A 27,973-nucleotide genomic window follows, 5' to 3' on the forward strand; every position below is an offset into this window, starting at 1 on the left:
CAAAAAAGAAGGTGATTTTCAGTGACTTCATTTCTCCTATAATAGTTTATACCACTCTCCCCAACCCCATTTTTAAGTCAGTGACACAACCGTTTAGAAATGACACCATAGATGAACTTTATTTTAAAGCTCATAAAAGGCTTTACAATACCAGTAACACACAGATCCTACATTTCCTCCATTTGACACCTCCACTTGACAGTGCACTGTGTAACAAGTGATACATTTGAAAGATATGTTCTGCATGCTGCTAACACATTTCACTAGTGCTTGCATTACTCAATGCATTTTAATAATATCAAAGCAAAAAGTCATCTTCTATTGGACAGAATTTTAGAAAGCCCTTGTGAAATCAGATTGTATTGTTTATAAACATCCACACACACGCTGAAGTGGAGAGCAAGATGCAAGAAAACTACCTTGGCAAGAACAAATGCTTAATGATTTTACCCACAGCCCTCTTGAACAAGCAGTACAGTTTGTTTTAGCTTTCCCAAAAGACAAGTCAATTTCATCCTCAGTGATACAAATGGTAATATAGCACAGGAGCTTAGTATGAATTCACAATTCCACAGGAATCTGAAAGTTACCAAGGCAATTTTCCCTTTTAGGATCATAAAGACTATAGACGTAAGCTTTTCCTTTTTCCATATAGTACACAAAAGTTCTAAACGTTCTTTAAAAAGAAAATATAAATAGTCTCAGTATGTCCTGTAGAGTCACATACTATGGCAAAAATATTTTATTAATTAAAGGATGAAGCCAATTTAATGTTATCTAGTCCAAGTCCATATTAATGGAACTCTTCTCATTAGGGTAACATTCACCATTCTGATGTGGAGGTTCAGCACCAAAATTATTTTTGCCTTGATCTAAATCGTCTTCCTTTTTATCAGTATTTGGGCCATTTGGAGTTCTTTCCAGTTTGGGTGATTCGATTTTTGGTTTGGGTTGTGTTACAACAGGTTCACAGGTATTATTCAACTCCTAAAAAAGGAAAACAAAGCTAGTAATCAGACTGACTCAGATACATCTAGTTCATTTTCAATTACTTTCCTACATGCTTGAACCAATACTTTTCTACCAACTCCAATTACACTTACCTCAAAGAATCCCATTTACTTATTACACTTGCTCAAAACTATAGCTTGAAGCCTGATCAAAGAAAAGTGAATACTACCCTACGATGTCTCATGGACTTGCTAAGTATTCATACTTTATAATCTTTGCAATAGCATTAAAAGGTAGGAATTATTATACCCACTGATGGAAAAGGGAAATGGTTCACTGAGGTAAAGTAATTTTGTCTCAAAAAAAACCCCCCAGAAAACAAAAAAAACCCAAAGAGCTGAAATTTATTGTAGCCCACTGACTTCAAAGGCTTACGTTTCCGTAATCTTTACTGCGTCTGAAAATCCTTCCAGACAGAAGGCAGTTCCCATTTTCTTTTTCCCCTCAACTTCCTTCAAACCTCAGGCACTTGGCAAGGCCTTCCCTGTTAAAACCCTTACTTGGGTCCCCTCCACTGTCCAGAATTTCCTAACCCCTTCTAACTCTTATTTGTATCGTTGGCACTTTATAGACCATCTCATATACTGCCATACGTGTTTACTGTCAAGTCTTCTTCACACTAGCAGGGCAGGGACTTCCTTTGTACACTGGAAGTTTAGCACCTGGTACAATGACTGACACGTGGCTGAACAAATACATTTGTTAAGCTAAATGAATACAATGAAAATTTAACAGAAACTTATAAAGTCTTCTAAATTTTGTGATATCAATTATAAACCAAGAAATCTGGTTTTGGGCAGGAGGAAGGGAAAGACTTATGGAAAAAATGGCCATGTTCAGGGTTCAGGTGATTGTAACTTGAGCCTCTAAGAAAACACAGCAATGAATAGACAATAACACTCACCTTTATTTTTGCTTTAATTTCCTGAGCACATATAACTGGATCCTGATCGAGACTCTTTCTAGCCTGTTCATTCATGACGTTATTCATCCACTCCATCACTTCATTCACGCATTTCTCGACCTTTTTCATTTCTGACTCATCAATATGGTTATATTTGTCATCCTGAATGGAGAAAGCATGGTCATTCAGCAGAGTTAAGTATTTAACATTGATAACAAACTTGACAAAATTTTCTATGAAGGTCAAATACCAAGAACAATTTCTCATTTAAGAACATCATCTGGAGAAACCAAGATGGCGGCATAGGTTAACGCCGGAGATTGCTGCCTCGAACAAACACTTCAGAGATATAACTAAGGACAGAACAGACATCATCCAGAACCACAGGAAGGCTGGCTGAGTGGAAATTCTACAACTAGGAGGAAAGAGAATATCATACGCAGACTCAGAGGAGGCGCAGTGCTGAAGTGAAATACTCAGGTGCGGAGTGCGCGCGGAGCTGGCTGGCGGCGGAGGGCGAGGTTGTTGTTTTCAATCGGGAGGAAGTTTCAGACTCTGAGCTCCAGATCCAGGCGAGTCTCTGGGGACCCAGACTCAAACGGGAGAAGCGGGACTGCCTGGCTTCGGTCGGAACTCGAAGGCAGCTTTCTCTCCGAGGTTTGCAGCAGTTGCTGGGACTCTGAGAGGCAGAGCCCCTGGGGAAGGAACTGAGAGCAGGCATAACTGCTCGCTCCGCCCACCCTGTAGATCCCCGGGGACCCGCCTCGCCCAAGCCCGGCGCAGAACCATTTGCCAGATAGCCTCAGGCAAAGGCTAGATTAGCACCGCCCTAGAGATCCAGCACAGAAGCTCTCCCACTGCAGACACAGCTGACTCTCATAGCCAGTTAGCCTGGAGGTCAAATCACCCCTGGTATTACCGACAACAATCAAGGCTTAACTACAAGACTGCGCACAAAGACCACTAGGGGGTGGACCAAGAAAAGATAAAAAAATGCGGAGACAAAGAAACAGGACGCAAATGTCAGAAATGGAAGATATAGAGCTCAAAATCACACTTTTAAGGTCTCTCAAGAACTGTCTAGAAGCTGCCGATAAACTTAGTAAGGCCCTCGAAAAGACTGGTGAGACCGCCGATAAATGTAGTGAGATCCTCAAGAAATCTAATGAGACCCTCGATGTTGTGATAAAGAACCAACTAGAAATTAAGCATACACTGACTGAAATAAAGAATATTATACAGACACCCAACAGCAGATCTGAGGAGCGCAAGAACCAAGTCAAAGATTCAAAACGCGAAGAAGCAAAAAACACCCAACTGGAAAAGCAAAATGAAAAAAGAATCCGAAAATACGAAGATAGTGTAAGGAGCCTCTGGGACAGCTTCAAGCGTACCAACATCAGAATTATAGGGGTGCCAGAAGATGAGAGAGAGCAAGATATTGAAAACCTATTTGAAGAAATGACAGAAAACTTCCCCCACCTGGTGAAAGAAATAGACCTACAGGTCCAGGAAGCGCAGAGAACCCCAAACAAAAGGAATCCAAAGAGGACCACACCAAGACACATCATAATTAAAATGCCAAGAGCAAAAGACAAAGAGAGAATCTTAAAAGCAGCAAGAGAAAGAAACCGAGTTACCTACAAGGGAATACCCATACGACTGTCAGCTGATTTCTCAACAGAAACTTTGCAGGCCAGAAGGGAATGGCAAGAAATATTCAAAGTGATGAATACCAAGAACCTACAACCAAGATTACTTTATCCAGCAAAGCTATCATTCAGAACGGAAGGTCAGATAAAGAGCTTCACAGATAAGGAAAAGCTAAAGGAGTTCATCACCACCAAACCAGTATTATATGAAATGCTGAAAGGTATCCTTTAAGAAGAGGAAGAAGAAGAAGAAGGTAAAGATACAAATTATGAACAACAAACATGCATCTATCAACAAGTGAATCTAAGAATCAAGTGAATAAATAATCTGGTGATCATAATAGAATCAGGGACATAGAAAGGGAATGGACTGACTATTCTTGGGGGGGAAAGGGGTGTGGGAGATGCAGAAAGAGACTGGACAAAAATCGTGCACCTATGGAAGAGGACAGTGGGTGGGGAGTGAGGGCGTAGGGTGGGGCGGGAACTGGGAGTTATGGGGGGAAAAAAGAGGAACAAATGTAATAATCTGAACAATAAAGATTTAATTAAAAAAAAAAGAAAAAGAACATCATCTGTTCGCCCTACAGGTTCCCCAACTTCACTATTAGCTGATTAAAACCTGCGGTCCCTTCTTCCTGGTGATGAAGACTTACGCCCCTTCTGAAGTCGGCTGCTATCTCGGCATAGTGCTGCAGCCTCTGACCTAGTTCTTCAAATGCTTTTGGCCGTTCCTCAGCTTCTTGACATCGAACTTTAATTGGCGTGCCAATTTTCTAAAACAAATGTAGCAAATTGGTATTTCTCATCATATTTTAAAAGTCTATAGTCTAAACCACAGGCACCGCTTTCATAGGGGAAAGAAGGGCCTACCATTAATTCTTCTAACTTGTCCACATAGGCTTGTTTTGCTTGGTCTTCTCCTTCCTCGTAGAGCCAGTCCTCAGTCTTGGTGAGCAGTTGCAAAAATTTTTGATGGTCCTGTATGTGAAACATGAGAACCAACATGATGAAGAGTCACAGTCAGAAATGTTAAACATGAAGTATCTGTTCTCATTTCAAGAAAGGCGCATGGGTCAATGGATTCTCCTCATTAAAAAGTATGAAGGAGCAACATACTCTACCATCAGCCCCTCCTACCCAACTCATATAAACTATGTGCTACTATTCTAGCCTTAGGTTTGGGTTATCTCTATCTCAGAATCACCACCATAACCAATTTAGGAAATGTTAGGGCAGAGATGAGAACTGAACTATCACAAAAATCTTAGGACTAAAATAGATTCCTAAGATTAAATTCTTTTAACTTTAGAATTAATCTTTCAACCATCCTAGATATCTAGCCATTTTTTTCCTCCCAAGTCCCATCTTTCACAATTGTGCTTCTGGGATTTACTCAGAAGCCTACTGACTTTGAGAGCTTAGACAAGGGCTAAGGAGAATGGGGGCTGATAAACTTTGGAATGAATTGATAAACAAGATTTTTGGGATAAACAATAAGAGCAAGCTAGTCATAAAATTTTTTTTTTTGAGGTCTCTGAAAGCAAGGGCTTTCAATTTATCTTTTAAGCCTCCGTAACTGTGAATGGTAAAAACTAAAGAATCATTGGTATTAGCTAGATAGAAAAATTGTACACCACTAGTGAGCCTCTCTCTGGGGTTTTGTTTATACAATTTCTACTTTAAGTTGTTTTGTTTCCAAAAAGCTTATTACATAATCTAGTAGAGGTTCAAAGCTAAGTTTGATAATAAATACTTTATAGCTGAATAAAAACCAGACTCTAAACATACCTGCTCACAGATGAATTTTTCATATGGTCCGCAGAGCTTATCCCGGAACTCATACACATATTCCTCCACTGCGTTTTTAGCATCGTTTCTTTCCTTCTCCAATTTATCCTGCATTATCATCTTACCCTGTCAGGGAACAGAAAAGGTTAATTCCAGCTTTCTGTTATCTGTAACAAATTGTACCAAAAAAATTAGTATTAACAGTTCTAAATTATACCTCATAAAACTCTTACAACAAATCCTACAAAGTTCTTCATTTTCTAACATTATATAAAAAAATTACATAACTTTCTCATTTGAGATTTAATACTAAGGGGAAAAAAACAATTCATGGCTTTTATATTATTTTGTTTTCTTTTATGAAGTTACATGGTTATCTCATCTTGGGATTAATATTGACGAATAGATAATGATCAGACCACTCTGCCATATTTGAAAATCAAGGATAAATTACTTATATTTACTGTTAAATTTCTAAACACAGTGTTCCTATCTGAATATAGGAAAAATGAATCTTAATTATCTCACACACTCTATGGAAAAGCACGTTTTAACAGAAATATTCAATGTGGCCTAAAATACGAATTGTACTGTGCCCAGTGCTAGGAAATACTGGCATCCAATTTCTTTATAAGGACTTGGGATCAGTTTTATTCCAAGCAGAATGGTATAGTTCGCTTTTGTTATAAAGATGAAAAAACATAAAATTTGTTTAAAAATTTTAATTAAGCCCTCACCAGACAGCTCAGTTAGTTGGAGAATCATCCTAACATGCGGAGGTTGTGGGTTCGATACCCAGGCCAGGGCACATACAAGAATCAACCAATTAGTGCATAAATAAGTGGAACAACAAATCAATATTTCTCTCTAAAATTAATCAATAAGAAAATAAGCTGAAAAGTCATTGATTTTGGTTTCATCCTATCTCTAAAACTGTATAAAACTTGGGATACTGAAAAGGATTACAGCCATTTATTAGAAATATGGACAATAGGGCCAAACAACTAAGTACATTCTAAAATAAAAGTATTTATTGGAAGTACCTACCTCTGTTTCAATGTACATATTAAGCAGGTCTCTCCCCAGCTGATAGACCAAGTTGGCCTCAACAGGTAGCTCCACATTCACTACCTTGATTTTGGGTTTCTTAGCTTCTGGAGGCTGGTCAACTTTCTTTTCATTTGCCTTGGGAAGGGGGGTAAAAAAAAAAGAAAAAGAAATTCTTAAAGAATCCTTGAAAAACAAAACAAATAAAACTCCTTATCATACTTGATGACATAGGCAAAAATAAAATCCCCACAACTACGAAGTTAGAAGGAGGTATAAGCTTAGCTGATTTCCACCCGCCTGTTTTTAAGCAGGGCTGCAATGACGCATAAGCATGCCACACTCTCATTTGAGAATTCACCCATACATTTCTCTTTTCATATTAAACTTAATCTCGCTGCTAAAGCTTTTCTCCATTGGTCTTTACCTTGTCATCCCTTTAAGCAATGTTTGTGACTCTGAAGAGTCAAAAATATTATTAAATTGCTGCATCTTTATATTATAGTCTAGAATCTGACAATAACTGCAGACTGACCAATGCTAGCAATGTTAGGGTCAACACTAGCTCTGTAATATATACATACATAGTACCTAAGTCCTTACGTCCCAGTATTATACCTGCCTTGATTACAATTAGCACCATACTGATGAGTACCTTTCAAAATGTCCTACTGAATTTGGAGATTACACACATGTATCTGTCTGTATATATACATATATCCCTATCCCTACTACGTGCCTCTGAGTCATATTACTTCTCATAAGCAACTCCCCATGGTCAAGAAATAAGAGCCTTAAAATTGCAAATAGAACGATGCAGCTACTGCTAATTATTTATTGTAGATTTTTCAAAATATTTAAATACAGGGCTAAAGAAGTAAGCATCTCCTACGGCCTTTAATTTTCCAATTCCAAGTCTTTTCTGTGTATTTCCAATTCTGCAGGTTCCCACTTGCACAAGTAGCAAACAGACGGGAAGATAACCAGGAGACATATCACATGTATTCTGGTTGGCTGGTTTGGTCAAGTAGGAAGAGAACCAGCCCACGGGTCACAGAAAGCTCTGCCAATGGATAACGTTGGGGAGCTATTAGGATATTAAAATTCTAGGCAGTTTATAGAAAAAACTGGAACTTGAAAAAGGTTCAATGGTTTACCTAAAATTACAAAGACAGAGATGGGATGAGAACTTTTGTTTCCAGACTTCTATTTCAGTGATCCTTAGAAATCCCACACCTCTTAACTGCTGTAAGCTGTGTGAGTAGCAATGATCCAGTCAGTCTGCCTATATACTCTCTCTGTCTTCCTCCCTCTAGTGCACAAGAGAGCTCTCCAATATTTTGTGCACCCTCTGGGGGCATGACCACAAGAAAGACAAATGGATCAGTTGATATCTACACTTAGCAAAACACGAGAACAACAGATGTTTGGGAAATGATTGGATGATAGTCTATGTCTGGCAGTTAAGAGTATCTGGCAATACAACATTAAACCAACTACTGACAAGACCAATTATTATCACAACGTGGCATTTGACGTGGCATGAACAAGGAACCCTCTGAGGAGATGTGTGACAATGTTCCAAAGGGCCTGATGCTAGTGCTTCCTCCTATAGCTAAGAGCATGAGGCGCTGCCAATGGCATGTTCCAGACAGGTATCAACATTATCAGCACCATCAGTTAATGTCAAAGTGAGTGAGGGGAGTGATGCTAAAATCAAGGAGGTGTTACTACAAACAAAGCAGTGCTGCTCCACTGGCATCATTAACTCTAGCAGGAGAAAACAAGGAAGGCTTTCAGAAACCAGAACCAGGACCAATTTCACATTGGGATCCCCACAGGAGCAATCAGGATACAAGGACATTCATAACTGGAAACTTCCACCAAATGTAAAATGTATTTTGACACCAATGAACAATCCTGTAATTCATCAAGAGTAAAGAATTCAACACTCACAATGAGAAAACCAAACCACTAATGGAAGGTTAATAATTTGCATACAACTTGCTTGCTTTCTGAAAAGCACAGAGTGATATGGAGACAAAGGAAACTTTCTAATATTCATCTGACCATGAAATTTAAAGGTTTGATTAGAAAACGACATTTTTAAAGGGACACAATACAACTATTTAATTTAGCTTCCAACACATGCTGTGGAAACAGGGTAAAAGAACACTTACTTTGAAAGCAATCTGGTTATTTCCAGATCATCCTAATTAATTTATTCAAATTTGACAGGTGATTTGAAAGGAGGAGAAAGTTTACTAGACTCTTGTAGCCCATGTATTTATTATAAGACTAATTCAAGTGGAAACGAATCACACAGCCCTGCTCTTCACAGGTACTTTTGGCACTAGAGAAGACAACCAATGCTACGTGTTCGTCTCTTGTTGCTTGGTGCGGCAATAAACCAAGAGAAGCCTTCAGGTCTAAAGCAGGATATTCAATTCCCTTAGTTGAGCTTAAGTACCTTCAGCTAGTTTTAGTTGAAAAATACATGGAAAATCAACAGGAGAAAAAAATCCTACTTAGACTAAATAAGACAATTTGGTGCTTGCTCTTGAAACTGCAGATTTAATATTATTAATGATCACATGTTGCAACATTGTCCAATGGAATGAACTAGAAGTATCACTCACTTTGTCAGCATCTGGGGTTTTGTTTTCTTCTGAGGTAAGTTCAGGTGAAGGGGGAGACTGTGAGGTCTGTTGACCATCAGTTTGTACCTGGGGTTGTGTTCCAGCTTCACTGCTGTCTTGCTGGACATTTTTCTGAAATGAAAGCCCAGGCACAAAGGATGTAGAAAGCAGGTGTACTTGGAAAATGTAAAGGTTACAGGGTACCCGAAACAGTATGTTCAATTTCTGAAATCTTAACAGGTGGGGAAAGACACTGAATAAAAGCAAAATGAACACAAATATCTGAAAACTTCTTTGAAATTTTAAATCCATAAAAATTATTCGAATGACAGCACTTCATATAGTTAAATAACACAAATAGTAGGCATTCTGATTGATGTGATGACATAACTCTCTTTTAAGAAACTTCCACCTAGCCTTGTACAGATATTGACTCTTGAAAGCAAAGGAAATAGGTTTACCCCAGGCCTGTCCCAGAGAAAAGCTTCCAAAACCTAATTTCACCAGAAGCCATCATGCATGTGCACATATCTCCTTTTCAATGAACTGAACAGTTACATGAAAGAGCCAACTATCAGTTATTCAGGGGCTCATCATGACAGCTCATAGACACGCAGACCCTCTGTCCCCACGCTTGTTGTCTGACCAGTTACAACCAAATGATCTCAGATTAAAGATTACCATATATGCCACATGGCAGTGACTTCAATCCTTCCTGCCCCACCCTCAAGACTCTTTTCTGTCAGAGCTTTGAGATTCTAAGGCTTAATCACCAGCCAACATCTGACTTCACAATATGTGGTCTATGTTTTTTTAAAAAAGTGTTCAGAAGCCAGGCACTCCTGATATGTCCAGAAGGTCCTAAGACTGACACAACAGGCATTAGAACAATGGTGTTTGTAACCAAATGAGAAAGTACACGGCCCTGGTCATTTTACTCATTGTACTGAAGATTTTCTACATGAGAACAACACTAAGGCTCAGATACTAATGTTCCTACGTGTTCCAGAGGTCTCTGACCACTATTGTCACATCTTAACTAAAACACTATACTGCCTGCCCCCTCATTTAAGCGATTTTTTATTATTACCCAGAAGTAAACTTAATATTTGATCTATTTTAAAGTTTCTGAAAGGTCCTCTGTTAGCACTCATGCTAAAGGAAGGCTAAATTAAGAACATGAGCAGTAACAACTTTCTGTGCTGTAGAAAGACACTTCTCTTCCTTCCTCCCACACTATAGCAAACCATGAAAAAAAAAAGGAAGTAAGTTCTAAATTGCCAAAACCAATTGTGACATTAAAAAAAAAAAAAAAAAAAACTTTAATATTTGGTATATATTTCACCAAATAGTTTTTGTAGTAGTTTTTTTTTCTCCTTAATCACCAGCCAACATTTGACTTCACAATATGTGGTCTGTTTTTGAAAAAAATAATATAAAGAAATTACTCCATTGTCATATGCCAGTTCAAATTAATCATAATTCACCACATTCCAAGCTATATATGAACATCATATAGCAACTGCTAATTATCATGATTATCCAAAAAGCTAACCAAAATTAAGCAAAACCTATTTTAACCGTTCTCTTATAGATTAGGATTAACTTACTATGTATTCAAACTCAAAGGTTCATCCACACTTACCTCAGCCTCTGGGTTTTCTGGAGGTCTCTGGTTCTGACACTCTACATCTGCTTCCACAGAAGGCGGCTCACTGTTCTCAGCAGGGACTTTCTCCACCATAGACGCTGTAGAGATGGTGAAAATGCCATGGGTGTTGACTCGCACTTTCACTTTCACTCTTGATTTTTCTCCATCTTTCTGTGCAGAAACATTCTGAACTATGAAGCGACCTAAATAAAAATAAATTGACAATTTAAAAACTAAATCTATATCTCTGTAAAGAAGATAAAGGCTTCTTCACGCTGGCTGGTATGGCTCAGTTGGTTGGGCGACATCCTTTGCAGCAAAAAGCTGCCAGTTCGATTCCCGGTCAGGGCACATGCCTGGGTTACAGGCTAGATCCCTGGTAGGGGGTCAGCAGGAGGCAGCCAACTGATGTTTTACTCTCACATCGATGTTTCTCCTTCTCCCTTCTTCTCTAAAAACCAAAAGAAAGTCTTAAAAAAAAGACATAGGCTTCTAAGAACTTAAAGCTTCAAAGTACTGCTATTCCAAAACCTCGCCGTTTTGGAACTGTATTAGATTTAACCTCCCACTTTACCAACTGTATTAGATTTAAGCCTTTTCATGTATACTATAAGCATAACCTCTTAAAATAGACAAGTCTCCAGTATAATTATAATATTTGGGCTTAATCTTAATATGCTGTGAAATGTCCAAAGGCCAAGGACACATTTGTGATTGTTTTTATTTAACATTTATGACCCAGCCACTATGTGTAAAACTCTAATAATGACCAGTAGTCACTGCCTCCTCTTATCCTACTTCTCCAGGCAGGTGAGCACAAACTACAGGTGAAAATCCATTAGCAAGTGAAAGGCTGAATGTTATCAGGCCATGCTGCATTTTCATCCTATAGGGCAGTGGTTCTCAACCTTGGCTGCACATTAGAATCACCTGGAAATCTTTTTAAAATCCTGACTTCTGGGCCTCATCCTCCGGAAATTGTTTATTAATGTGGCCCCACCCCATAACAAAGAAACAGAATTTCCAGAGGATGAGGCCCAGAAATCAGGATTTTAAAAAGATTCCCAGGTGATTCGAATGTGCAGCCAAGGTTGAGAACCACTGCTCTAGGGCTTTCAGGGAATACATTCTTTCTGATTGAATAATCAAAACAGTTTTCTAGGTTTTTAAAAAGGTAAGGTGACCTAAAACCTTTATCAAAGCTTGAAATTATTATGCACAACAGAGTAGTTCCAGAGCACTACTGAGGAGGAGTTGAATGCTGACTCTGACCTAGATAATCTGGGCTCCAATCCTGGCTGTGTGACCAGCTGCAAGTTACTTGACCTTTTCATGCTTGTAGTGTGAACATACTATGTGTAAAGCACTATATGGTATTGAACAGCCATGTATTTAAGGTGCTATCTACACAAACACAAGAAAGTTACAGTGTGAGATGTTGGAATAGACCTTCGTTAGTGATTAATTCATTAGTTCAGGAAATGGTTGCCATTAAGACCCATTTAAAGAACAGCATTTATGCCTGGGGGCTGTGGGTGTGGCTCAGTGGTTGAGTGTCAACCTATAAAACCAGGAGGTTCACGGTTCAATTCCCAATCAGGGCACATGCCTGGGTTGTGGGCTTAGGAAGATGTCTGAGGCTCTCCCACAGATTTCTAGAGTTACTGTGGGTCAAAACAGATGTACAGTGTCAAGCTTCTCAAAGAAAAATATACCAAAAAAGATGTACTTTTTAAAATATGTAGGTACATTTGAGAAGTAGCTCAATGGTTGCTAAGCCAGGTTTTATATTGGAATTAGGTGGTAATTCCTTAAATATTAATGATATCAGAAGAGGAACAATGCCTAAGTGTTCTTAAATATAGATCCTTAGAAGTAACAGCAGCACTAACTAGCAAGTCCTTTTACCTCTGTAGGCTAGTTTATTCATCAATAAACAAAGATTTCTCCATCCTAAATTGAAAATGGCCTTCACTTGGAATTATGTTCCACTCAACACTGTTAAGAATATGAAAAAATTTCAAGTTTGTGCATGTAAATACAGTTAATTGCTTTACCTATTTTTGCTTCTGGATATGGAACTCCTTGAGGATCCGAATAGAAAGCTTCCAGTTCAAAAGGTCCGCTTCTGAAAAAGGTGAGAACTTTGGAGAAGGGAGCAGCATGGTTTCGACTGAACACTTCGTGAACACTAGAAGAAGGAAAGGCAGTCATTATGTCAAGTACTTAAGCTTATTGTGCTACATAAACAGAACAGGAACATTCCAAAGTCTGTATCAAGTCTATCTCACCATTTGTAACACCAAAATGACAGAAATACTTTGATAGGTTTGGCTGTTGAAAAATCCCAGTTAGATTAATTAGACACATTAGCATAAAAGTCATTCTTTTATATTAAGTCACATTACCTAAAAGTTATTTTCTCATACATACCCTTCAGTGACTTCTGAATCGTGGCTCCAGACCAGAGATATGGGAAAAGGAACTGCATCTATGATGGAAAACTCTCTAACTTTAAATGCTGGAGACAGGATTGCACACTTCAAAAAAGAAAGATAGAAAGGAAGAATTATCACGAGTACACGAATAATTCCACTCACCTTTTAACAAAACTCAAACTGGATGAATAGGTTTAAATTCAAATTCAAACTTGCTGACAGTATATGTCAACTATAAAAACTTCCCAGGTTTCTGGGAATTAGTTGGCTAAGGAGGCATACCCCATCCTCAAGGAAAAAAACTAAAACAAAAACCCCATGATGGTTCCTGAGGATACAATAGATAACCAGAAATAAGTAGCTACAAATTCTTTCCTTCTTTTAAGTTTTAAAGGGTAGTCCATCTAAATACCTTTCTCCATAGAATCTATTGCTTTATACAAAACAAAAAACTATGCTGCCCTAGCTGGTTTGGCTCAGTGGATAGAGCGTCGGCCTGTGGACTGAAGGGTCCTGGGTTCGATTCCGGTCAAGGGCTCAATCCCCACTGTGGGGCTGGCAAGAGGCAGCCAATCAATGATTCTGTCATCACTGATGTTTCTATCTCTCGCTCCCTCTCCCTTCCTCTCTGAAATCAATAAAATATATTACGTAAATAAAAAAACCTATGCTAACCAGATCAAAACTCAAGCATATTAACTTGAAACTTTAGTTAAAACTATTTGACTATAATGTCCTAAATATAAACTAGTATTAATTTTTTAAAATCACTGACTTCTAGATTTGGTGTTTTTGCTTTGTCAAACATCAGGCCTCTGAGCTGCCTTCTTACCTGATAAGCAGGTTAAAAGCAATTTGGAGGGGCAGCAGCTGTTTCCTAAAAACAGTTAACAAATACCCTTACCCTGCAAACTTCGCCCTACATCAATTCTACATTACATCACATTGCCATTCAAATTCCCTCCTATGTGCTTTGTAACAACTGTGACCCCAAACACCCTGCAGCTAATTTCTGCATAACAGCCATTTTCTGTGACACCCCAGAATCATGCCAGTAGTTTCTCATCCCGTTTGAGAATCACTGGTTCTGTAGTCCTTTAAATTTCCTGATCTTCTACATTTGAAGATCCTCTTCTCCCTGTAGATTTATGGACTTATTTAAAAATAACTCCCCTGTGATAGCTAATCAGGCACACCATGATACAATGAGGTGGAAGAGGTTCTGGCATGACAGCAAGAGAAGGGCTTAGGAAACATACCTGCAGTGCACAGCCTCTGGCAACTGCTTCATCTGCATTGAGTGTTGTGCTAACATCTTTTCCAAAGAATTTGGCAATTTTTTCTTTCACAGCTGGAATTCGTGTAGTGCCTCCAGTGATCTCAACAGCACTCACATCTTCTACTTTGAGCCGAATCTGTTCCATCAGTGAATAAAGGGGAACTTCTATCTTTTGCAGGAGTTCAGCACAGAGTTCTTCAAATTGTGCCCTTAGTGAGTAAGAGGAATACTTTTTAAGTCTTAGAAAAATTATATAAAGGCCAATATCTTGTTTTAAAATAATAAATGTTATCAACCTGGTGAATTTCATTTTTTTTTAATCACACAAGTTTAACTCTTGTAATTTGCAACTTTTAAAAAATATAAACATATGAAACAGGTGCAGAAAGGGGGTAGAGGAGAAAAATCAGTTCTACAGGGTATCACTGGAAAAATCACTTTTACATAAAAGATTGACATTTTACTCCTAAATGATTTCTGTGACCCAATTCTCATTACTCTATTTATTTCCACTGATTAAAAATATTTCTGTAAAATATTTGGTGAAACCACGATTCAATTACTGGCCCAGAAGTACTAAAAAGTGGAAAATACCGAAAAGACTTTCATCAGATCTTTGCAGAAGTGCCCCTCGCTGTAAGGGGGTTCACAGTCTGTCCAGCAGGCAGTGCACAACTGTGGACCAAGACACACAGCACTCCAGTCAGAACCAAGCCCTGGCTCTAAGCCAGTCAGAGCTCTTCCCATTCATTCTAGCAGATTTCAGAACTCACCTGTTCATCTTTCCCATCACGTCCTTGTCATTCATGAAACACTCAATGCTCAGTGGCAGGTCCATACTGTTGGAGCTCATTAGCTTTTTCAATTTCTCACACTCTTGATACAGACGAAGAAGGGCTCGAATTTTGGATTTTGCATCCAACTTGTACTTAGTTTTAAATTCTGCACAAAAATGTTCTACTAACTTTTCATCAAAGTTTTTTCCTCCCAAGAAAGGATCAAAAGCTGTTCCCAGTACCTAATTTAGTTAAAACAACAACCTGGTTATTTTAAATCATTTTTTTTTTACTACATCGTTAAACACTCTTACTCATACAACTGAAGATTAATAGGCTCAATATTCTATCTAAATGACAACATGAAATCCAAGTCAGTTAGGAGAAATATAACTAAAATTCAAATGAAATACTGAATCTCTAAGATAGCTTTGATCTTTAATGATTACACAGATGACCTGAAAAAGCTTTTCTTCCCTAACAAGAACATTAGAGCAGTGGTCTCCAACCTTTCGGACCTCGCAGACATCCGCAGACCACCGGTTGGCGACCACTGCATTAGAGTATGCTGAGCTATCATCTTTGGGAATAATTCCTTATTCATACCATTACCCAACATTCTTCATTTCCAAGAAGACCATAGTCAAGAAGCTCAGTAGCTTAAGGTAATGACAAATATAACATTTGAAAGGTTTTGGTCAGTTAATTCCCATTTTTTACTTTACCTTCAATTTCCCCTTGTTAAAGGCACAGGCAGAGACCTGAAGAGCTGAGTGTCCCATGTCAACAAAAACCACTATCCGAGGTTTCTCATCCAGGCCTGGGAGATCGGGCTTATAAATTCCATAGTTCAAAGCAACTACAAAAAAATTAACTGAGTTTCAATTCTTTCATTCAAGTTTTCTTAGGAATGTCACTGTTATAACTAGTGTCCCGGTGCACAAAATCGTGCACATTGAAAGGAAATTAATTAGGAGAAATATTTTAATATCACTATTCGCCCTTTCTCTGTAATAGAAGTGTCAACCAAATTCACAATTGACAATGACAGATCGAAACACATGCATCTGATTGGCGCCAGCGAAAGCTTTATATGTATCGCACATGCGCGAGTCAACTTAGCCTTTTATAGATATAGAATAAACTTGCTTAATTAGACCTGCTTTCTGATTTAGCTAAACTTTTCCCAGCCCAGTGAAGCACCCCAACTTCTCTTTCTGGTAATTGTCAGCAACACAGCAGTAAATATCAACACAAAGCAGGTTATTATTGTAGATCATGCAGGGAGAACAAAGGGTAAAATATTTAACTGCAGCAGTGTGACTATATTCTTCGCAGTGAAAAAACCTGAAGTCATTTTCAAGGTCCACCATTTCTTACTTTCAGTCAGGTCAAGTTTCAAAGTTTTCTAAATCTCCATTTTCCAGCTAAGGAAAAGAAAATAGGATTCCACCAAGTCTCATATCTACCTACTCCAGGGCTTCTGTGAGGATCAAATGAGATGAGGCACATGAAAACGCTTCACAAACATTTGGTTAAACTGTGAACTGTTTGCACCTGGCTATAAAGCAAGTCGTGTTCCTGGGATGAAGAAACTCCAAGGAGGCTAGTCGCTAGGGAGAGGAAGCTGGGCTATACAATATGACATCATTACCCAGTGCCCACAGCAACAGTGTCCAGGCTGGGCTGGGCTGGGGGCCACATTTTGCGCCATGTGGTCTTAGCAGCAGCGTTGGCTGCAATTTGGTGGGGTGTCACTTCGGGGTGGTGGCAGGGCCTGTGTCCCACTTGGGAAAAGCCGAGTATTGGTTTGTCAGCACCAGGTCCATGGTGCCATTTATTTTAAAACTAGGGGCCCGGTGCACGAAATTCGTGCACTGGGTGTGTGTGTGTGTGTGTGGGGGAGTGTCCCTCAGCCCAGCCTGCCCCCTCTCACATACTGGGAGCCCTCAGGCATTGGCCCCCATCACCCACCAATCGCAGGATCGGCCCCTTGCCCAGGCCTGACACCTCTGGCTGAGGCGTCCGGCCCGGGCAGCGGGGACCCGCAGCTGCAGCGGCCCCACAATCGTGGGCTTCGCTTTAGGCCCAGGCAAGGGACCCCTAGCTCCTGGGACTGCCAGCTTCGACCGTGCCCAGCTCCCATCGCTGGCTCCACCCCTACTTCCTGCTATCACTGGCCAGGGCGGAAAAGGCACCTGATTCTCTGATCATGGCTGGGGGGCAGGGCAAAGGCGGCCCTGGGGCCGCCTTTGCCCTGCCTCCCAGCTCTTAGCTCCCCCCTGGGTTTCCAATCACTGTCAGTGGCAGGGGGCTTCTTCCTGCTTTCCCTTTCACCTCCCTGCATTGTGCCTACATATGCAAATTAACCGCCATCTTGTTGGCAGTTAACTGCCAATCTTAGTTGGCAGTTAATTTGCATATAGCCCTGATTAGCCAATGAAAAGGGTAGCTCGTACGCCAATTACCATTTTTCTCTTTTATTAGTGTTGATGGCCAGTGTGCGTCATGGAAGCTCCTGCATTGATCATTTGCCCCCTGGTGGTCAGTGCATGTCATAGCTACCGGTCAGATGGATGGACACTTAGCCTTTTATATAATAGATTACATATGTAGAAAACTTGACTATAATTCAAACATTTAAAGATGGACACACCGCTTTTGTACCTGACTTCATACTAGTTTTCTTGGCATTGATTACCCTTTTCTGATTTTAGACTAATGCTCTATAATTTTTCAATACATGGAGAGAAGACATACAATGACATGCAACCACAACCAGTTATCAGACACATTATACCAATACTCACATTTTAACCACGACCTGCTAGGACACTGCTCATTCAGAAAAATTAAGGATATACAACTACAGTAACTCCATTTCCTACCAATTATATTTATATACAAGGCAAATAAATAACTGATCTCCCTTAAAGAGTCTGTTAGCTTTTTCTGAACTTTGAAGCTATTGCTTTTCTAAACATTTATACCTAAGAAAATGTCTTTATTGAAACTTTAATTAAAACTACTGGAAATGTGTTGAAAAAAGTCTTATTTGTTTTGCCCAAAACTAAAATGTAACTACTTTTTGTTCATCTGAAATTGTAATGAACTGATAAAAGCTCTAGGACGTAACAGTGACCACTTTGCTCAACATTATGTCCACACTTAAACCCGATGCCTAGCAAAGGGCACAGCTTAGCTTTTCAGAGATGATCGAGGCTAACCATGTATATTCAGGAAATATAGGAGGAAAACTATTTACTACACCAGTAATTGCAGTCAAGGTAGTTGTGAAACCCAGAATCATAAGATTTGGAGAAAATTTGTTTCTTAACTATAAAAACAATGTAAGAAAATTTAAAAACTAAATCCAACACACCTAATTCAAAAAATAAAAATATACAGGGTAGCCGAAACCGGTTTGGCTCAGTGGATAGAGCGTCGGCTTGTGGACTGAAGGTCTCAGGTTCGATTCCGGTCAAGGGCATGTACCTGGGTTGCGGGCACATCCCCAGTGGGAGATGTGCAGGAGGCGGCTGATCGATGTTTCTCTCTCATCGATGTTTCTAACTCTCTATCTCTCTCCCTTCCTCTCTGTAAAAAATCAATAAAATATATTAAAAAAATATATACAGGGTAGAGCAAAAGTAGGTTACAGTTGTTTATATGGAAAATAACACAATAAATAATAATACAAGAACAACTCTGTGTTTTGTGTACTCACAACTGTAAACATACTTTGCCCCATCCTGTGTGTGTGTGTGTGTGTGTGTGTGTATAATATTTGAAGGAATTTATAAATATTTAAAGGAATTTAAAGGAATTTTCTAATGAAAACAGATTAATAAATCTGACAAAGTGCCAATTTCTCATTAAACGTAAGCATCTGAAAAGCTGGAAGTTGTGCTTTCAAATCTAATACATGTTATTTGATAAACTGTATTTCTACATCAATGTGAAAAAATGTTTAGTAATTGTTTCTGATATGTCTTAATTGTAGTAATGATAGTATAGTTACTCCACACAAAAAGATTTTGCTTACCAGCTGTCATATCATTCATGAGTCTTAAGCAGTTCAGACCAACAATTTGTGCAGCATCTAATACAGATCGCCTCTCAGCATCTGTGAAGAAAGAGGGGACCTAAGGGCAAGAAAAGAATATTAACATACCTAGAACACAAAAAATATATACAAATTCCTTATAACAACTTGTACTAAATTCATAGGTGCTTTAGCTAGGTCATAAAACAGAAATAGACCTTTAGGCTTAGTTACTTAGCATTCAGAATAGTAACTTACTTTTGAAAAGACTGTCCTAAACTTAAAATATCAAGGGATGGTTTTTTATGCTGTTGAGTGAGGCACTTCTAACTGGATTATTTTTACCACTTTTCTAGGACAGCATTTTAACTAGGATACTCTTCAAGAACATATAACATTACATTCATAGAAGCACTTAACTATAAAGTACATAAGGAAGACTTGGTGGCTTTCACATTTTCCCCCCTTAAGTATTTGTAGATGCTTCAGAAAGAGACAAAGACAAGAGCCAATGTGGGTCTCTGCTCACTTTTCAAATAAGAACACTTATTAAGTTAAAGAAAAATAAAACAGGAAGGACCACTGATTTATAATTTAACTAGAGGCAAGGTGCATGAAATTCATGCATGGGTAGGGTCCCTAGGCCTGGCCAGGGATCAAGGCCTTCCAGCTGCCACTGGGGCTTCCCTTCATTCCGCACCGCCCCCTTGTCAGCACACATCATAGCGAGCAACAGAACTCCCAATGGAACTCCTGCAGGGACACTTTGCATATTAGCCTTTTATATATAGACTAGAGGCCTGGTGCACGAAATTTGTGCACTGGGGGGTGGGTGCGGGGGGTCCCTCAGCCCAGCCTGCCCCTCTCACAGTCTGGGAGCCCTCAGTGGATGTCCTACTGACGGCCACAGTCTGGCAGTAGAGGCTCAGAGCAGTTGCCGTGTGTGTCCTCGCTGGGGGCCTGCCCCCAGCTGTGTAGGAGGCTCGGAACAGGCGCCCCTCTGTGTTGATCTCTCAGGCTCGTGGCCTCGCCTGCGTGTTGTTCTCTCCCTTGATCTGTGGCCAGGGTGAGGCGCTGCCTGCAGGCTGCGCTCTCCTGCTCGGGGATCACCATGGCAACCGGGAGCAGGCCCTGCTGGGTGCTGCCTGCAGCTGTGCTTGCCTGATCGCGGATTGCCGCGGCGACCTGCAAGCAGGCCCTGCTGGGGGCTGCCTGTGTGCAACGCTTTCCTGCTCCCAGATCCCGCTCCCAGATCCCTGCGGCGACCCAAGAGCAGGCCCTGGTGGGGGCTGCCTGCGGCCGTGCTTGCCTGCTCCAGGGCTGGGCCGCTAAGGCAATGCCAGCTGGGCTCACGATGCCAGGGTGACGCCGCCAGCGTCCTGCCCTGCCACTATGGGCGCCGCCATCTTTGTCGTGGAGTTACTGTTAATTTGCATATTACTTTTTTATTAAATAGGAGTCTTTAATTTTACCAGAGATTAATGTTAATTTCTCCAAGCAACAGGCAAGACAACCCTCTAGTACAGCGGTTCTCAACCTGTGGGTCGCGAACCCTTTGGCAGTCAAACAACCCTTTCACAGGGGTCGCCTAAGACATCCTGCATATCAGATATTTACATTATGATTCATAACAGTAGCAACATTACAGTTATGAAGTAGCAACGACAATAATTTTATGGTTGGGTCACAACATGAGGAGCTATATTTAAAGGGCCAGAAGGTTGAGAACCACTGCTCTAGTAGATCACATTCTGTCTTACAAGGGCTAGAGGAGAAATTTTAGCTGTCTCTCTCTATTCTTTCATATCCTAGAATATACTGCCATAAAGGCTCTAACTAGTCTGGGCAAGCCACCCAAACCATGCTATCACACAAAGACCATAGTGTAGGTCAGTCCTGGGGAAGAGTTCATAAAGTTACCCTAGACATTTGGGAAAACAGAATTTAAAACTACCTTTTTGGTGTCCAAATAAAAGATGGCCTTTGTCCATTTCAAATACTCCTTGATAATTTATCAATTGTCCATTGAAGGTAGTATGCTGGCTAGTGCTGAAATTCTAGGTTTTGTCACTACTGGTAGGTTACATTTTAAAACTTCTAATGCACTGGTTCTCAATTTGAGGGTGGAATTTAGAAAAGCTCTTATGTATGTATACAAGTTGTCTAACAGTGAAGTAACTATTAGAATATCCCCATTCTACTAATCAGTCTGTATTTTCAAAAAGCCTCGTAGGAGATTTTGATTTGTATCTCTGGTCAAGAACCTTCGCAACTTCTGGCTAAAAATACAACTCAAACCTCCTCTGAAATAATCCTGACTATGCTAACAAGGCCCATAGAACTTTGATCCCTAGTAACAGAACTGCTTTCACAAACTGTATACTTGAGAGTAACATAAAGCAGGTTAAAATAAGACACATTGCCTTGAGGAATTCTACTTACTGAAATAACACAATCTGTTACTGGTTTCTTGAGGTTGTTTTCAGCAGTTTCCTTTAACTTAGTCAACAGCATGGCTGTTATCTGTTCCACACTAAACAGATGTTCTTCATCCATGTACATTACCTATGTTGAAGAAAGAAAATGTTTTAACCAGTGGTAAAGTTACCTGCTAATATTAACTTCCAAATATTATCACATGTTCTTTCCCAGAAAATCTCTATTTTTATAGATGTTTAGGGAAGAAGGAGAAAAGGAAAGGGGGAAAGGAAAGGGAAGCAAAGAAAAAAAGGACTTTTCCCTAGAGATGAAGAGGAAAATAAAAACTAGAGCAGATTTTTCCCCACCCAAAGTACTAGTCAAAACATTATAGAAAGTAGCAAATTTCTACTCTAACTAAAGAGCTGAACCACTGGGTTAAATATTATTCTGTGTAGATCATAAGATGGGAATGCTTCTCCAAGTTTAAAAAAAGATTTCTGGTGGGGTTACAAGGCTGCACTTCAAACAATGCAACTGAGCTGCACTGGACAGACTTTTAGTTTGACATGACAACACAACTTAGGATTTTTAAACACCACTAAATTTTACAATTGTCAGGAAGTTACAAGAAATACAAATTAAATAATAGCAGTATATACTGTTTGAGTAATTTTCAAAGACAATTTAAAGATATACCTAAAGTTTAAAAAAAGCTAGGTGGGAAACAAAGGAATAAAAAAACCATATTGTCCAATTAAGAAATGAGAGTTAAATTTTCATTAAGAATTAAGTACCTTTCTCTACAGATGAGTTAGTTTCCTATTAAGATAATAAGTTAGTTGCTCAATTACCTTTATTCCAACTCCACCATTTTTCATCTGAACCAAATCATAACTTAAGTTTTCCTTCTCTTTTTGAATAAAGGGGTCATTAAATGCTCGGCCATGAAACCTCTTGAAGTGAGACACTGTATTGTTTGCATGAGTGATTTGCTGCACAAGAAATTAGAGATTTTAAATTATTTTCTAATTTCAACACCTTTTAGTACTTACAACAATTTTACAAACAGTTTCTTGTAGAACTCAAACCATTTACACTAATAAAAGAGAAACATGGTAATTGGCGTACGACTGCTACCCTTTTCATTGGCTAATCAGCGAGATATGCAAATTAACTGTCAGCCAAGATGGCCGCCGGCAGCCAGGCAGCTTGAAACTAACATGAGGCTTGGTTGCCTCAGTGACAGAGGAAACCAACGTTCCCCGCCTGCGGCTGCAGGCCTCTGAGCCTGCAGTTTCAAACATTGTAACAAATACCACAGGACTTCAGCCAGCAGATTGGCAACATTGTAAGCAAAGGCCAGAAACCTACTTTCAGCCGGAGGCCTAAGAGCTGGAGCCAAGCCTCAAGCTAAAGCTGGCCCAGAATAAAAAAAGAAAAAAGAAAAAAAGGAGCAGTTGGGAACTTCAGTCACTCCCAGCCTGAAAACAGCCCTCAGCCCCTCACCCAGACTGGCCAGGCACCCCAGTGGGGACCCCCACCCTGATCCAGGACAACCTTCAGGGCAAACCAGCCAGCCCCACCCGTGCACCAGGGATCAGCGTGACGGGGGCAGCGCCCAAACCCCCTGATCGCCCTGCGGCTCTGTGTGTGACAGGGGGCGGGGCCCCAACCCCCTGAGCAGCCCTGCTCTGTGCCTGATAGGGGGGAGCTCCCCAACCCCCCACCCCGCCCCCTGCTCTGTGTGTGACAAGGTAGAGCCATAACCTCCCCATCAGCCCTGCCCTGAGTGTGAGAGTGGCGGCGCCCCAACCCCCCCTGATGGGCCCTGCTCTGTGGGTGATAGAGGGCGGTGCCCCAACCCCCTGATGGGCCCTGCTCTGTGGGTGATAGAGGGCAGTGCCCCAACCCCCTGATTGGCCCTGCTCTGTGTGTGACAGGGGGAGGCGCCGCAATCTCCCCATCGACCCTGCCTTGAGTGTGACAGGGGACGGTGCCCCAACCCCCCAATCGGCCCTACCCTGAGCGTGACTGAGGGTGGCATCGCAACCTCCCGATCCACCCTGCTCTGTGCATGACAGGGGCGGCGCCGCAACTCCCCAATCGGCCCTGCTCTGAGCCTGACCAAGGGCTGCACCTAGGGATTGGGCCTGCCCTCTGCCACCCGGGAGCAGGCCTAAGCCAGCAGGGCGTTATCTCCCGAGGGGTCCCAGACTGCGAGAGGGCACAGGCCGGGCTGAGGGACCCCCTCCCCCCCACCCAGTGCACAAATTTTTGTGCACCGGGCCTCTAGTGTGGTTATAAGTAACTTTCCCAGAGCCCTGAATTTCCCCATCATTTATTCTTTCTCCTTTTCCTATAGGTAGGCAGTGAGGAGGAACAAGAGGCAGTATTGTCACCAAAGACTAAAACAGATTTCAAAATCTGCAAGATAAACTGGGACTTCATTTCATTCTTGTTCTCTAAACTCGTTTTCTACCCATTCAATGAATAAATAAGGAGATCTAGATACACTACAGTCAAATTACACTTTTTTAATAAAGCGTTCATTGTTATAGTTTAATAAATTGTTAAGTGGGAAGGACATATGTACATTTTCTGCTCACATTAAGTAGTAACAGGTGAAATTAATTTCAATAGCTATTTAGCCTAATACATCTAAAATACTATCATTTCAACATGTAATGTAAATGTTGGTGAGATACTTTATAAAATGTAAAAATATCAATGAGATACTTTAGTTTAAGTGTTCAAAATCTCATGTGTGTTTCACTTCCGACTAGGCACATTTCAAATGCTCAGCAGCTATCTATAGCTAACAGCTACAATATAAGAGCACAGGTCTAGACAAAAAGTTCTCCCAGTCATACCTAATTATTAAGTAACCTGAAAACACTTTTAAACACAGAACTTCTAGAAGGAATTTTTAATTCTTAAATGAGTGTTATGTGAAACTTCACATAAATTAGATAAGTTAGAAAGTAGTGAAGTTACTAAAAATTAAGGTTGGCAGATTAGACAATAAAAGTAGATCTTATTCTCTTATTCAATAAAACAAGAAGAGAACAGAAGGAAAAAAATAACCATTCTAAGTAAGGGCTGATAAAGATACTCACATTACATTTTGGAAACTCAACAACAGACAGGCTTAGGTATTTCAAATTCCTGCATGTCCTTGAGATTTCACCTTTAAAACCTCCCCCTTAAAAAGTTGACCAGAATTCTCTTAAAGAATATACCTGATTTTTGGCTGCAACTCCAATTGTTCTGTTTTTTGACCCAAATGATATGACTGACCTATAAGAAATAAAAAACATTTTTAAAAAGTTTTTTAAAAATGTGGACATTTTTAGCTGACAAGAGAGAAAATCTAATATAAAGTTCCTACCCATGGTTTGGGGCAGGGAGGGGAACAAGTGTAGCACAATTTTGGAGTCTAAATTTGGTCAAATATTCAGAGGGGTATGGGTCTGTCCATTTAACTGCTACTGAAAATCCAACCTACGTGGCAGTCCTACTCCCCAAAAGTAAGTCTGCCCAAGCTCAGTTTCCATGTGTATTTTTACATCACATTTCAATTCTCCAAGCCCCATTATTAGAAGGTTCTGAAAATGCTTTGAATAAAGGGTGTTATTAACTTGGCCTATAAGCTTAACAAAAAGTATGGTGTAACTCAGGGGTCCTCAAACTACGGCCCACGGGCCACATGCAAATACAAATATTGTATTTGTTCCCGTTTTGTTTTTTTACTTCAAAATAAGATATGTGCAGTGTGCATAGGAATTTGTTCATAGTTTTTTTTTAAACTATAGTCCGGCCCTCCAACGGTCTGAGGGACAGTGAACTGGCCCCTGTTTAAAAAGTTTGAGGATCCCTGTTGTAACTCTACTTTCTCAGTCACCACGCCTGTACAAATCTAAATATCATTGTTACTTCTGCTGTCCTGATAATACCATCTGCCTCTTTAGAATCACAAGTTTTTCTATAAACCCACACAAGTAGGCCTAAGTTATGCTTCTGGGGTGTAAAAGCACAAAAGAGGGTCATTCATGAAAGACTCTACTTCAGAAAGCCAAGTAAAAATGATGGAGAGAAGTACCACAGCAAAACTGAGCATAAACGTGAAGAACCAGTTACACTAAGTCAGCTTTGAAGAGATGAAAAGTACCATAATTGTGAGAGCGCCGTCCCGCAAGGGAACCAGAGTGAGGCACAGAGCGGAGACACACACAGGAGTCACAGGAGGTACTGTAGGTGAATTAGGTTTTAGATTCCACAGCAGGTAGTTGTAATGGTAAAGAAGATGAACAAAATGGGAGCCTACTGAGGGTATTAAGTACCAGGCCAAATCAAGTTTAAATTTGCTCTAACACAGACATCCTAGACCTAGATTTTCTGAGCAGGTGTCATGTAACATCCCAAAAGCTAGGGCAGTGTTCAAGCAAAGACTAGAGCTTTTAAGGTAACTTCCAAAACATTATGAGTTCAAAGTAACTACACACTTGCAGAATGAATTTACTCATTTTCTAAGGAAAATCAAATTAATTGTATTAAAAAGAAAATTACCAGTAGCCAATGCAGTTGAATCAAATATCTATCTTATCTATCTTATCAAAAACATTAAAGGGAATTCCAATACTGCCCTCAGTTTACATTTTTGAGAGCTGTACCTGCTGTTTTAGTTTCGAAGCGGTCACTAACGCCACAGAAACCATTTTTTCCCTGCCTTCAGTTTTCTTTTTCATAGGGATCAGAGAACAAAGATGTCCACTGCACCTAGGCACGGAAGCCTGAGAGCTGTCTTCTTCCTTACTGTTCTCCAATTACAGAACCCTTTGCCTGGCTAAAAACAGGTAGACTCAGAGTATGCGAAGGGAGTAAGTCCTCCCGGTGCTGCTAGGATTGTCAAGTGTTTGCTTATTTTGATTTTCCATTAACTTTCATGAATGTTCATCTCCACTGAGTGATACAAGCCCAGTCATTTTACCTTTCCGTTCAATGTTTCATTCTACTTTTATCTTGGGTTTAAGGCATGTGAAAATAAATTAAGGCATTAAAAATAATAACCTACGTGAATTTCCCTGAAATGTAACCAGTTGTTATCATTAACACATGTAAGCACGTTGGCATGTTGGCTTCAGAAAATAAGCCCGGGGAAAAGGTTGCTTTTTAAAATGCCACCCCCTGCCCACTCCAGGCAGCTGGTGAACAGAACATTCAATTCAGTAACGACCTCCATCCTATTAAGTTCTAGCACTCTAGCACAAAAGTAGGCTACTTTTACTTTCTCTTCTTTAAACTGTGAAAATTTAATAAATGTTAGAATAAGATGTAGGATTCCTTTTTCGTAAAATGAGCAAAAGGACGTTTCCATCTTCCACGGCGATGCCGGCAGGACAGCGGCATCAGGAACCAGGCGCGCGCTGGGACAGGGAAGGTTCATCTGCTGGAGGAGTGACTGTGGGAGCTAACAGGCAGGGCGCACGGGCTCTGGAAGCTTCCAGCTCGTTTCGAGATTCATCAGGCGGAAGAAACCGCTCCGCGGCGGGGCCCTCCGAGCAGCCAGGTGCGGCGGGGGCGGCGCGGGGCGCAGCTGCAGCTCCGCTGGCAGAGTCCAGGCGCGGGCTCGGCCGCTGCCCGGCGCCCAGCGGCGGCCCAGGGCGATTCAAATCGCGGCCCCGCGTGGCCCCCGGAGTCGCCTTCACCGGTTCCGATACCATAACCAGGCCGTGGGCAGGCAGGCGTCCATTCGGCCGCGCCCCGGGGCCCCCCACGCCGCGCTCCATCCGCCTGCTCTCCGGGCCAGCACGTCCCCAGGAGCCCCTGGCGCCACAGCCCGCTCCGGGCTCCTTCCCTCGCCCGCACCCTCGCCCAGCACCCCGCAGGTTCCACTTACGGGGTGCACCGGTCGCTGAATTCGTTGGCGATGGTTTCGATGCCCCCGGCCCGGGCCACCGCGATGTAGCAGCTCTGGGAGCCCACGTCCAGCCCCACCACCGACATGACTAGCTGGCGGTGCGCCTCCGCCCCGGGTCTGGGTGCGCGTCCTCCGGCCGCTGCGCGCGGCTCCCGCGGGGTCCGACTGCTCCTCGGTCACTGCGCGCCCCGGCTTCCCGGGGACAGCGGCGGCTCGCAGAGGCTCACCCGGAGGTAGGCGGCGCCGATTCTCCGCGGGCCGCTCCGGCGCGGGCCTGGATCCGCAACCGCTGGCTCCCCGCTGCGCGTCCCAGTACCGACCCAAAAGGGGAGGTCTCAGCTCCTCGGCTTTATGTATCGCACTGATCAGAAGTTTCCAGAATCTGCGGCATTTACTCACCGG

General features: G+C 41.1%; 1 protein-coding gene across 1 annotated transcript; it reads right to left on the reverse strand.

Annotated features, from left to right (window-relative positions):
- Positions 1–92: 92 nt before the first annotated feature.
- On the reverse strand, positions 93–27,973 carry HSPH1 (heat shock protein family H (Hsp110) member 1). The gene is made up of 18 exons (XM_059684098.1): positions 27,551–27,973; positions 24,894–24,951; positions 22,506–22,646; positions 21,676–21,798; positions 19,234–19,333; positions 15,914–16,047; positions 15,186–15,430; positions 14,393–14,621; positions 13,129–13,235; positions 12,753–12,886; positions 10,690–10,898; positions 9,045–9,176; positions 6,406–6,543; positions 5,359–5,484; positions 4,441–4,548; positions 4,224–4,343; positions 1,916–2,077; positions 93–987 (listed from the first exon to the last, which is right to left on the reverse strand). The coding sequence occupies exons 1-18, from the start codon at positions 27,655–27,657 to the stop codon at positions 778–780; spliced, it is 2,583 nt and encodes an 860-aa protein (XP_059540081.1). The 5' UTR covers positions 27,658–27,973; the 3' UTR covers positions 93–777.

This window comes from Myotis daubentonii, chromosome 2, assembly GCF_963259705.1.
Source record: "Myotis daubentonii chromosome 2, mMyoDau2.1, whole genome shotgun sequence".
Taxonomy (NCBI): domain Eukaryota; kingdom Metazoa; phylum Chordata; class Mammalia; order Chiroptera; family Vespertilionidae; genus Myotis; species Myotis daubentonii.